The 12263-nt window shown below is 44.5% G+C and overlaps 1 protein-coding gene across 1 annotated transcript; it reads left to right on the forward strand.

Annotated features, from left to right (window-relative positions):
* The first annotated feature begins 398 nt into the window (after window positions 1–398).
* On the forward strand, window positions 399–11420 carry bmf2 (BCL2 modifying factor 2). Its single transcript, XM_076756346.1, has 4 exons — window positions 399–532; window positions 3662–3895; window positions 5320–5537; window positions 8751–11420. The coding sequence occupies exons 2-4, from the start codon at window positions 3685–3687 to the stop codon at window positions 8865–8867; spliced, it is 546 nt and encodes a 181-aa protein (XP_076612461.1). The 5' UTR covers window positions 399–532; window positions 3662–3684; the 3' UTR covers window positions 8868–11420.
* The last annotated feature ends 843 nt before the right edge of the window (window positions 11421–12263 follow it).

Below are 12263 nucleotides of genomic sequence, written 5' to 3' on the forward strand. Positions count from 1 at the left end.
GGTGTAAAATGTTACTTACACATGATCAATAAAACAAATATGGGCCATATTTCTGCATTGAGTGCTTTTGCTCTGGTATCTCAGCAGCATTTTGCTAACAATATTTACTGCACTTTCACACAAGCTACATTTTTCATGCGGGCATTTAACTTGTAATTGAGTAGTTTTTACAGTGTGGTATTGCTAGTTTTGCTTCAGTAAATGGACCAAACACATCCTCCACCATGGGCCATTTGCTAAAATATAGATAAAATATTGCTGTAAGAGCAATAACTGTGTTTTACACCCTTTCAGAGTGTCGTCTTTGCATAACTGTGCCTTTCACATTACTAAGAAGGGGCGGGTCTCAGGAATCGGGGCGGACCATTTTGACACGGTGGAAAAAAAACAACCCCTCTGTAGTCAGCAAACATCCATGAGTGGTTGTAATGCAAAGAGGGATACGAGTCACATCAACTCAGCCCGGAGGAAACAAGGTAACAGCAAGTTGTCAAGATACCACCGATCACAACGGAAAACGCGTTTGCTGGCGGTGAGTTTAACGGCCGCGTCTTTCAATGTAAAGGGAGAGCTCGCGCCACCGCAGGGTCGCGTGCTTCGTTGTTGTTGAGTTTGTCAACAGAAGCGCGGGCAGCTCGGGCATGCCCGGGCAGACACGGGGCGAGCGGACTTACCGGAGCGGCGGCATATGGCAGAGAGCGTTTAAAGATGTATGTCTGTCCTGTTCGTATCAGCGAGGCTCTCGTCTCTTGTTTCACCGGACAAAGTGATTAAATGACGAGGTGACCGGCTCTGTCCCTCACCTCTCGCGCTTGGAGTCTGAACGTCCCGGCTGATGTTGCCTGGTCTGAGAGACATATCCGTTGGTCTGCAGGTTTTTTTTTTTCCTGGTCTTTTCGCACTATTACGGCTAATAAGCGCAGTTTATCACCACGCAGTTATCACACACAGTAAAAATGACTCGTCCTGTTTGTATTTCACGCATGAGCGACTGATGTGTGCTTCGAGTGATTGAAGCCATCGGCTCTGTTATCTCAGATGTGTTTGTTTTGGGGAAGAGTTGTCAGGCGAAGTGACAAAGGGTAATAGTGGGAGCAACACTGCTATAACACCGTGGTCAATGTTTTTTTGTTTTTTTTTCTGAAATCCTGCTACTGTGGTGCTGCTGTCAGGAGCAAAGACGAAAATTAGCCCAGGCTAAAGTTGGTCCTGATTTTTTTTAAAGCGATAAATCTTTTAAGTTTAAATCCACAACTTGGGCTGTGCTTGTTATTATATCTGGGTGGCTCCATGTGTCAGCATCCTGTTTCGACAGGTTTCTTCTCCTGAAGGTGGAGCGGCTGCCAGTTTGTGGATGTTTAGTCTGCACTGATGAGCGGTCGGACCTCGCGTGTGTACGCGAACAGCTGCCCCGGGCACAGCGCTCCTGACGCGGATAAAGACGCAGCACATTCCCGGTGGTCCTCTGGAGCTCACTGAATGAACGAATTTAAAGAGCTTAAGGGAAATCGCAGTTAGCAGCCTTTTCTAGTTGTGCTGATATATTAGTTTTGCATCCCAGTGGTAACTTGTATCACGAGCAAACGTGCAATTCGCCTTACAAACACAAATCATGGAGCTGCACTGGCTCTTGTCCTTTTTCACTGCTCGGTAAAACAAGGCTCGTGGCTTGATTGGAGCCTGTCACTTGCTCACTGATATCCACAGGCTACTCCTAGTTTCATGGAGGCAGTAGGAGAAAGAGCAGCACAACTCACCTTGTATGCACCCCCACCCCGAGCAGTGCATGGAGGAGAGCCCAGTGCACAGATGGTGCAGCAGAGGGAGCCACTTTCTGCTGCAGCTTTGAGCCTCTGACCAGCACTGTGGTGGCTGCCAGGCCTCCCTGCTGCCCCAGGCAGTGTGCGTCTCTGTGTGTGTGCGCGTGTGTGTGTGTTATGCCTTTCTGTGTGTCTCCCTGTCTATGTTTGTTTTTTATGTGTCTGACACTATGGTTATCTTGCCAGTCCTCTGTTGACTGCCAGTGGAAATTCAAGACTGGGCTCGCATTGCCATTGACGCACAACACAAGTGTACATTTGATCTCAGTGAAACTTGTGGCACAGTTGCGGAGAAGCCCTGACTGCTTGCATAGCATTAATTAATGTTCTACTTGACTCGCCTGGAGGAGAAGTCAACGCAGATTAGGCCTGTTTTGCATTTCTATAATGTACAACTAATTAGTGTGCATTGGCAAATAGACAAATTTAACTCCTGAATCCCTTAGGAGGATCTGTGGGTCAATAATATTTTTTTTGTTTGCCAAAGAACAGGCAGCCTACTTCAGGGACATACATCTTACACTAATAATGTGGCTTGGCTAATCAGACAGTGTTTTTCCACAGCTGCTCAAAATCTAGTTTCATTTTTTGACTCCACATCATATGACATCATGCAAAAGGACACTTTCACAAAGAGATATACGACTGGGGCAGCCTCGCTCGGTAAACACAATACCAGTATATCCAGTTTCAACTTTTGCACTTGCCAGTCAGCCCAGCCTATTTGTCTCCACTTACATAAGAAAAGGATAAGACGGGCACCCTTGACAAAAAAGATGAAACAGTAATTCAGATTGTGGCATGTGGCCAAGGAGGAAGAGGGTGTGAGTGTTTGCGTTCAGCAGGCACAGTTGAGGATGGAGTGAAACTCGTTATCTCCCTCATGAAACGGCTGCTGCACGCAGCACATGACGGTCTAGCCAGAACTTTGGTTTCACTGAGGTTTCACTCACACACCACCCGCTGTTGTGTGTATATGTGTGTGTGTGAGTGAGATAGTGTAGACAGGCAGCTATCCAGTGATTGTGTGGCTGAGAGAGAGGGGGAAAGAAAATAAAAAAAGGAGGGGGGGGGGGGGGGGGGGGTGCAATGAGGATTGGTCTTAATGTTGAGCTGCAGAATTGTACAGGAGGAAGCTAATCCTCTGACTGTGCTGTGCTCTGTGGCACACTGTTCCAGATTAAGGTAGTTCTGAGGGGAAAAAAAAGGCTCTTCATTGGATCTTCTGGCACTCAATTACAATTTGGCACATTATCAGCAACAGCTTGGCAAAATCTGCTGCGGGAGGGTGGCAAATCTGGCGTAGCATTTTTAGCCGCCCACTGGGTCCCCCTACACAGGGTGTTTCCATACGTTTGGCTCCTGTTGCTGCTCATCACTATATTATCAGGGATAACCGCTTTAGCTACAGCAAGCCTGTTGTATGTTTATTACCTTTCATCACATAGAAATTCACACTGGCACATCCATCTGTGCTTTTGAGACGATCCATCTCTGCCTGTTTGTTTTCGGTATTACCTCACACAACATTAGCCTCTTACTGGCCATTATTATGACTAATGATTTATTTCCATTCAATGTAGACAGGGTGAGATAATTTCCCATCTGCCAGGGGGCAAAGTTTCCACTGATAACAGGGTAATATTTGGCACTTTTTGTTTGGTCTTGATACAAATCACGCCCAAATTACCTGCAAGCTTAAGATCATAAACACATAAGTATGAGTCAAACGCGGCGCTGCAAATACATTTCATGTTTACACCAACCAAAAACCGCGTGGAACGCACGACATTTTCGTCCAGTTCTAAAGCTTCCATCTCGTGTCCCCCTCTTCTCTCCAGGGAGTTTACCGCTGAGGCGTCGGATGGATGATGAGGAGGAGGACATGTCACGGCCCATCTCTCAGCTCTGGGGAACACCCTTTAGGGACGTCAAATACGAAGACCGCGCCACACAGATCGCGGCTGGACAGGCCCATGCTGTCGTGCCCACGTCGCAGAGCCATAACAACAACAGCATCGGCATCAACACGCTGCCCTGCGGCTTGTACCGGCAGCCTCGCATACCCTTTCACGGTAAGGACTGTGATACTGTAAGCCTACTGAAAGGGCTTACGGTTATATAAAGCGAGCGCACAGCGTTGAATGCTGCTGTACATCTAGCGCAGCCTCACACGATTAGTCATTCCTTTTATCTGGTAGATTACTAATTGTGAGCCGTCCTCAAAGAGCCAGGTGATTAAAACTTGTCAATCCGATTTCATGAGTGTCAGCTCGGATGAGAGCGGGAGGCTGGTGTTTTCTTTCTTCTCGGGCTATTACACAAGCTCAGTTCCATTCTGAATTACAGCAAAACAGACAAGAAAGCCAAGAAATGAATTTTCCTTTCAGCTGGGAGATCCCCTTGTCCTATAAAACACACGCTGAGATCTTGGAAAGCTTGTCATTCTAAGAAACTGAGTGTAGATTAGCATGTATCTTTATTACGTATACCATATCTACTAATATGCTATTGACCTAAATTTGATAAATCATGACCACATTCCAGCCAGTTTCTTCTTTTTTTTTGCATTTTAAATGAGCATTTCTTGAAAAAAATAAAAAGCCAACGCTAATTTCAGAGACACATAAAGGCACATACCCACACTAATACGTCCATCAGTTTTAATTCAATATTGTTTTCCCATTTCTAATCGGATCAGTGTGACATCATCCTAATTTAATTGAACGAATGTTGAAGAAGAATGTTGTTTGTTTGTTGACTCAGTGTCAGCGTGTGAGAGGTGCATTGTCCTGGGTTTAAAGTCATCAATACACAAACACCACTGACTGCCATTACCTTGTCGCTCATTGTAATCTAACCTGTAATTCATGTCATGCACTTGGCCCGGTGCCATCTTTTCTCCCAAAAACACAATCTAGGCCACTCCATTTCTTAAAGATATTATGGCCCTCTGTGAGGCAGGATAGCGGGGCATTCTGCACACATGATAACATAAAAAAAATTGTTTTCCCTCCAAGTGGCATGACTGCAGAAGCGCATGCTCGAGGCAATGAGTAAACCCAGTGACACAGCACGCAGAGAGATTGCAGTTCACCGAGGCCATTGTTGATTTAATAAGTTGTTTGAGTTTTTCACCTACCAGCACTCTCTCTCTCTCTCTTTTTTGTGGATTCCTCAGTTGTACTTGGAGTGCCTGCCTTGTCATTTGTCCATCTGGAAAGATGTGATAACGTGTGTTTGTGTTTAAATTGTATGTTTGACCTAACACAGCTGTGTTTGAGGCCATTAATAGCAATCAAGATAGTCGGGCTTATTTTTAAGACTGTCTGCAGAGTGTTTTCTGAGGTTTTCACTCTCTAGTGGTTTAACTGAACTGATATCAGTAACGTCTCTCAGCCTTACATTGATCTTGGCGCTGGTACCGACGGCAGCCGCCTTGCATTGTGGAGATCCAACAACAACACAAGTTTTAAGAAGCTCGATATTTTCCTTTTAGGCAACGCTGGATTACGCTCACATTTCCCCGCTCAGTTTGAGCCCATGGAGGACCGGGGAGAGATTCAGATTGAAGAGGAGGAGGAAGAGGGCAGAGGAGAGGAAGATGACAGGATGGCAGAGGGGCCGGAGGAGCAGGCAGGGGTGAGCGTTGAGGTGCAAATTGGTCGGAAACTTCGGGAGATCGGAGACAAGTTCCAACAGGATCATGTTGAACTGGTAAGCCTCACTCCCAAGCAGTGACGTGGACCCTCATGTGACCTCCCATTGTTGCAGAGCCTGCATGCATGCACTTATAGGACTTTTCAAAGTGTAAACAATGTGAGCACAAGCGGATTTATACTGCCTGAAAGAAGAAGTGGGTAATGCCTAAATAAACGATCTACTTGCCTGTTCAACATGTGTTTGTTGAGAAAAGCCTAGAGCGAGGGTGCAGGGTGAGCGTGTCTCAGGCACCGCCAGGACTTCTATATTTTGTCAAGGTGACACAAGTTTGTGCTTGTATGTTACATGTAAACTATTTATGCGTGCCATCTTTCACTTGATTGGAGACTCAAAGCCACCTCGTGCCAATTTGTGGCTCACTCTTGGGAAGAAAGGGGCCAAACATTTTGCCAGCTGGATTGGCCACAACCCACAATGGCTAAAAATAGCCTGCACAGTGATTCAACCGCTTTCTTGGCTGCACTGAAGGAAAAATCCTAAATCACTAATAAGGCACGGTTTAGTAACCTCATACAGGATACCAAGCTTACAAAACTGATATGTATTCCCTCAGTCTCTGGCTGCTAGGAATACACTGTGACAACTGATACTGTCATAGAAACCCACTTAATCCCTGCTGATATCTAAATATTGATTCATAGTTGATCTTTGCCTTCTAAACTAACAGCACCTATGCTGCCAATACTGTGTCAGTGGCACTAATACTGTGTCATTACAGTCAGTTGGAATCTTGGAGATATGTTTCCTGCTCCACAAAGACAGAAGAAAAGAAAAGAAAGTAGTGAAATGCATGTCCTCATCACATGCTTTTTGAAAGGAGCAGATCAAACCGCGACCTACTATTTCAACCAATTTCCTTAATCTCCTTTGTCTCCGCCCCGTCATTTGAAAGACAAAGTCAACCCTCTGTTTGTCCTTTGTGTCCTTTACCTGAAAGCAGACAGACCTCTTTCTCCTCAAATGAGTTCTTTATACTGAGCATGTCACATGAAGCATGAAACAATTTGGGACTTGTGAAGCCCCTGGAGATAATGAAGGGAGCTGAGCGTGAAGCCTTGGCTGTTTGCAAAGCTCCTGAGGGAGTAGTTGAGCACACATACCACGTGTAGTTCATGATAGGTTGTTAATTGTGCATGTCAAGAAATTAAATCCGCACAGAAACGTGTGTCACAGCCTCACAGATGCTTTAAGAGTTATGAGCGACGACATGCTCCACCTCCAGTCTGTACTTTTCTGCTCTCCTTTGGCAAAATTCGGTATCACAGCGTGTTTCATAACAGGTTGGTGGTGGGGGGGGGGGGGGTATTTGTGTCAGTGTTTGTAAAGCAGTTCCTGGTCTGACTGAGAGTTCACATTAGTTAATAAGTACAAATGTGCCGGGAGGGGTTTCTTATCTGCTGCTGTGACTGTTTTGCCATGGGGGAGAAGTAAGAAAAAGACAAATAGACAGAAAATAGCAAAGAGTAAAGTAAAGAAGAGTGAAGAAGTAGAGAGGAAGGTGATATATGGTGAGACATTTTGACAGAGCAGGTGAGATCGATGTGACTGTCACAAACAGGAGCGAGCCGCATGTCTGTGTCTGGGTAGACTTGGTCGGCTGTTTATACGCCCGTCTAAAAATAGAGTCTGACTCACGGCTACCCACAATACCTCAGTTGTCCCGTTGACTATCTCAGTGTGTGTGTGTCTCTGCGTGTGTTTTTGGGTTTGCATGTGGAACTGTGACAGACAGATAAGAACAAACATTTTCTTTTGTGTCTGCTGTCTGCACTCGAGCTGGTTTTATCCCGCAGGATCTGATACTGCTGTTGTAGGAATATTCCAAAGGGAGAATTATCACAAGTGATCCTTCATGATATCCACTCACTTCGCTGTATTGTCTGAATTGCTATTGTTAGACTTTTTCTCTTGCCTCTCCGAGCAGAAGTTGCCGGTGTGGGCTAATGTGTGGGTTTTTGTTTATGTGGAGTAGATTGTATTTGTGGTTTGAGCCTTAGCCGTCAGTTTTGACTACTTTTGTGGCCAATAAAATACGTTCGGGGGTTATTTCAGGGAAGAAAAGTGAGTCCATCCTAGCATTAAGTGAAACAGCAAACACGTCTCCGCACATTTTTTTTTTTAAATCGCTTGGGATGCTTTAACCTAAAAAACTAAACACACATCACTCTCCACTGCCAGTCCGAATGACAGCCCAAAGATGAGGCTCGTGTGGAACAAACCGGGGTGCTGTTTAAATAAGCTTGGCAGTGTACAATTAAGGCAATTAAGGACAATTAGGGTTACATTTAGCGGTGCTGGTTCAATTCAGTGCAGTCTGCTAGTTCTGCATCAAATAGCCTGTGGCGGACTCTGATTGCTAGGCTGGCAGAGACCTTGATGGAGAGAGAGCAGGGAGAGAGATCGTAACAAGAATGCTTATGCAACAGGCTGCAATATCTGAGTGCGGCTGTTCAGAAAGCCAGTGGGGAGCTGTGCAGGATCAGAGATGAGGAGGGGGAGAGAGGAGATTGCAGGCTGCAGCAGGAACCCCTTCATCTGTCTGCAGCGTACGTGGGCTGCACACCCCAATAGAACATGACAGAGCCGGGAGAAGGCAGCTCCATAGGAGGGAGCAGTGTCTGCTTCCTCGGCTTTGTTTTTGATAATTATTCAGCTGACTTGGCTGTTACAAGAGAGCTGTGATGAAATAGGCAGCGCGCTCCCTGAAAGCATTTCACTTTGAGGTTCTTGTTTAGAAGTCAACAGTGCAGCGTTTAATAAGAGGGACCGTCTCAAACCTGAGGGAGAACAGGGGTGACAGGGGCAGCTCGCGGGGGTTAAAAATGGCTTGTTTTACGGCCATTTTCATCCTGTCCTCGGCTTTTTCACCGAAGAAAACGACTGAATTGCGCATTAAAATGCTAACTTCTGTCCGCCGCACCTGATACTGTACACTCTGCAGCAGCATCAGGCAGGATGTGCGTGTGACAGACATGTTTGCTAGACACAAGATAATGTTGTGGAAACATCCAGTCTATTTGGTCATACGGTTCGAGCTCCCAGAGTTTACCACAGTTCACAGGCTTTGCCTCAAAAGCTTGTTTGGGACAAAATCAGAGGCCGTGAAGTCATTTTCATGGCAGAAATGATGAAAGTGGTTGTGATTTATTCTGATTCTCTCCGATGATCTTCACCTAATGTGTATTTTTTTTCCCTGTCTTCTTGCAGTTAATGAGGCATCAGAGACAAAACCTGCCTGCCTGGATGCGCCTTACGATGGCCCTTTTTGGCTTTCTGTTTCCAAGAGAGGCTCTCTTCCCCCGCCTGAGAGGAGAGCAGAGATGAAGGGACTTACTGCTGGTCCTTGCCTCAGCCCTTGCCCCCCCTCCCAAGGGGACAAGGGACCAGACTTGTAAGAGATGGCACTGTAAGATGGAACACGGGTTTGGATTTTGTTTTCTAATTGAATATGAAGATGAGATGAAGAAAACACTGGTCACCGCTGGACGGAGACTAATTACAATTTTTTTTTGTTTGTTTGTTTGTTTGTTTGCTTTTGTTTTTTCGCCTTTCCAAGAAGGAGCCATTGCGTTTGAAGAGATATTTTCGAAATATTTGTAAGATTACCTATTTTGTACAGTAAACTGCTCTTTTTATTTGGTATTTCAAGTCTTGAAGGACCTCCATCAGTCCAGGGAATGCCTTATTCTCTCCTGCCACAGTACAACTCGTTTGCATAAAGGAATCCGTAAAGTGATCCGTTTTCAGATTGGGCCGCTGTTCTGGCCACAAACTGTGGACGTGGACGTTTCTGTGCTGAAGTTACTGACTTAAAACCTTGAGGACTTGAGGCACATTTCTAATTTATTCTCTGAAAAACAATAAGCCCTGTACTACTCCTTTACTGTTCCACACTGGCTAAGTTGAAAATGGTTGTGGCGGTGTTGCACTGTTGGTCAGTTTAATGCGTGTTTTACCAGCTTCCACTGTAGACGTAGGACATTATATCAACCTGTGTCATCCATCAGCATCCCCATCTCCAGCACCACCCATGTTGTTCAACGACCCACTGTGTAGATTCAGATCCTGTCGATTAGAATTCTAAACACGTGCATACTTGAATTTAGGTGTACTAAGATATTTTAGTAACATCGTGATTGCGCTTTCAATTTGTGATCATCTGTATGTAGGAGTGTGTGCTTACTGTTTCCAAAATCGAGACATTTCGAAGCCAAATAAGCACAAAGTCAAACAAATCTCCTTCGTGGGATTACAATCAGGGAACTGGAAAACAATCAGACACCTGAAAATCTTTGGAAAGATTTCATCATTTTCTGAAGCTTTTCAGGACTTCTTTCTCTGGCTGGACTGACAATCGCAACTTTGCAGTTTGCTGCACTGTGGGTCGCCCGCGAGAGAGATGACATTTATCAGCATTTTTGGGGGGGAGAGCAATATTCAAGCCAGTGGAAGGAAGTAAAATCTTAGGGATCTGTTGCATTTGCAATCAAACTAACATCCACAGGAGGACATTTCCCAAAATATATCGCCGTGTTATACGAATATCTTTGTTACAGAAACATTTTGGGTTACAGAGATGCATTTTTATTTTATTTCACTCCAGGTCGAAATCAAAATGTCTCGAGCACTGATTCAATCCCGACGTGCTGATGCACGTACGTACCAACCTTTCACCCAAGAGCTTTCTTTGGCCAAACTGCCGGTGGTACGTCGAGCTCCACCGGGAACTTTGCGAGAACAGCTTCTGTACAGTTGAAAAACGAATATTTACCCACCACACATTTGGGAATCAGAGAAAGTTTCCGCATCTTTGTGCGACGACGCAGCCGCTGTTTCTCAGCGTAAGGTTTATCAAGGAAAATGTCTTTTGGGACTTTAAATAAGATGTTAAAAGTTCCTCATTTGATGTTTTATTTCAGTCTGTTGTAGATTCATATGAACTTTTGAAGACACTGATGGGTTTTTTTCTCCTCTACGTTTTCTGCAGGGAGTAGTTAATGACCGCGCTGATTACCTGATGCTTATTATGAGCTGTGTTTGCTAAAAATCTGCCTTTGAGTGAGACCTCCATGCGTCACTGCTGTTAGTCTCTGATTGATGTGGGATGCTGAACGAGCAAAAAAAACTTTAATTTTTGTTTTGTTGTTTTTAAGTTTTTCAAATCATTTTCACTTAACATCAACTTGGATGTGTGTTACAGATGGTCAGCAGGTTTTTCTTTCTTTTTTTTTCTGTAACCACACGAGGAGCTGAACCAAACGTTTGTTTCCTGCAAACACTGAACGCTGAGCCAATTCAGACAGTTGTGACGCACCCTCCGGTCCAGCCAGTCTCACGCTCTCGCTCGCTTTCATCCGACGTCACGCTTAACTACTCCCTGTCCTTACTGAGAACAAGTTTCATTTTGTTTGGTTCCTTTCAGATAATTTATTCTAATTTATTTTATGTATATTTTTGCTCAGTGCTACTGTATAAATGCTATCTCAGTGTGTACAGTCCTTTTCTTCTCATTGTTGACGTGCATTCGGTTGTGTGTTTGATGCCTGTGTGTGTGGGGAGGTTGGACTAAAGCCATGTGCCTCGTGCGGTCTCACACGAATGGTGTGAGTCTTTTACAAATCACGTGAACAATAGACAATCAAATGTACAAAATGTGCCTTGTGAGTAACAGACCTGCCACATCTTCATCAACACTTGGCATAATTACCCCAAAGTCACTGGTCAGGGCTCTGGTTTCACTCGGGCTCTGTGAGATCAACGCACTCTGATACAATAGAGTTGGCACAGACAGAACAGCGTGTTCGTTGTGCCTCGATAGAAGGAAAAAAAAAAAAAAAAAAAATCAGTTCAACTCTTCGCATCAGCTCACGAGGCACAGGCTCAACCTTTGACATCTCTCAGCACGAACGGCGAGTTTCACCACGCAAAAACCTTCTCGATATCAGAAACGACTGTTTGCAATCAATGTGCACTGTAAAAAACAACAACAATTTTTTACCTGTATACTGTATTTTGCACCTCTCTCTTTCTTACTCCTGTGCTGAACTTCCCCTCTAGATTCCTGAAACTTTTTAAGATCTGTAATATGCTGGATCGGCCCGGCTCGCCCGGGTTTTTGTGCTTTATTATCTATAATCTAGTAGGGCTGTGGGTTTGCGTTTGAAGGAGGAATGAGCCACCATGGTGCCCAGTATTATTTGTATGTGAGATGGGTTGAACAGCCGCTCAGCCGGCGCGGTGTTGATCTGAGCCTGTCGGTACCAACCACTGTTGCAACCTCGACTCAAGTGACACGTTTTTTATTCGTTCAGCCTTCAGTGTCTTTAATATCAAATTTATTCAATATCCAAGAAGGAGTGCATCTTTACTGTCAAGTGCTGTGATTTGGTGTTTTTTATACATTAGACATGAATTTGACACAGCTGTTGTTGCTAATCTTTCTAAACAATTTTTAGCAGAAATTTTCCATAACTTTTTGTAAGAAGACTGAGAACGAGCTACGACAACGGGACTTTTTTTTTTTTTTTTTTTTTTTTTTTGCTTTTCTATGATTGCTTTTTTTTTTTTTTTTCAATGTTGTGGCATTTTTAATTTCGGATATTGCCAAGTCTGCTGTGTCACACTCAGTCAGTTCAAGGGCTTTTTCGATATATGTAAATGGAGTAAAAATGCATGTCCAACATTCCTGAAAAAATCTGTATCTTAAGGGTTTGAATGTAA

Source organism: Chaetodon auriga, chromosome 18 (assembly GCF_051107435.1).
Source record: "Chaetodon auriga isolate fChaAug3 chromosome 18, fChaAug3.hap1, whole genome shotgun sequence".
Classification (NCBI taxonomy): domain Eukaryota; kingdom Metazoa; phylum Chordata; class Actinopteri; order Chaetodontiformes; family Chaetodontidae; genus Chaetodon; species Chaetodon auriga.

Excerpts from the sequence above, each read along its gene's own strand:
- bmf2 (XM_076756346.1), top strand. The coding sequence starts at position 3,685 with ATGGATGATGAGGAGGAGGACATGTCACGGCCCATCTCTCAGCTCTGG. Across the intron at positions 3,896-5,319 it reads GCCTCGCATACCCTTTCACG|GCAACGCTGGATTACGCTCA; the intron begins GTAAGGACTGTG and ends TTTTCCTTTTAG. Across the intron at positions 5,538-8,750 it reads AACAGGATCATGTTGAACTG|TTAATGAGGCATCAGAGACA; the intron begins GTAAGCCTCACT and ends GTCTTCTTGCAG.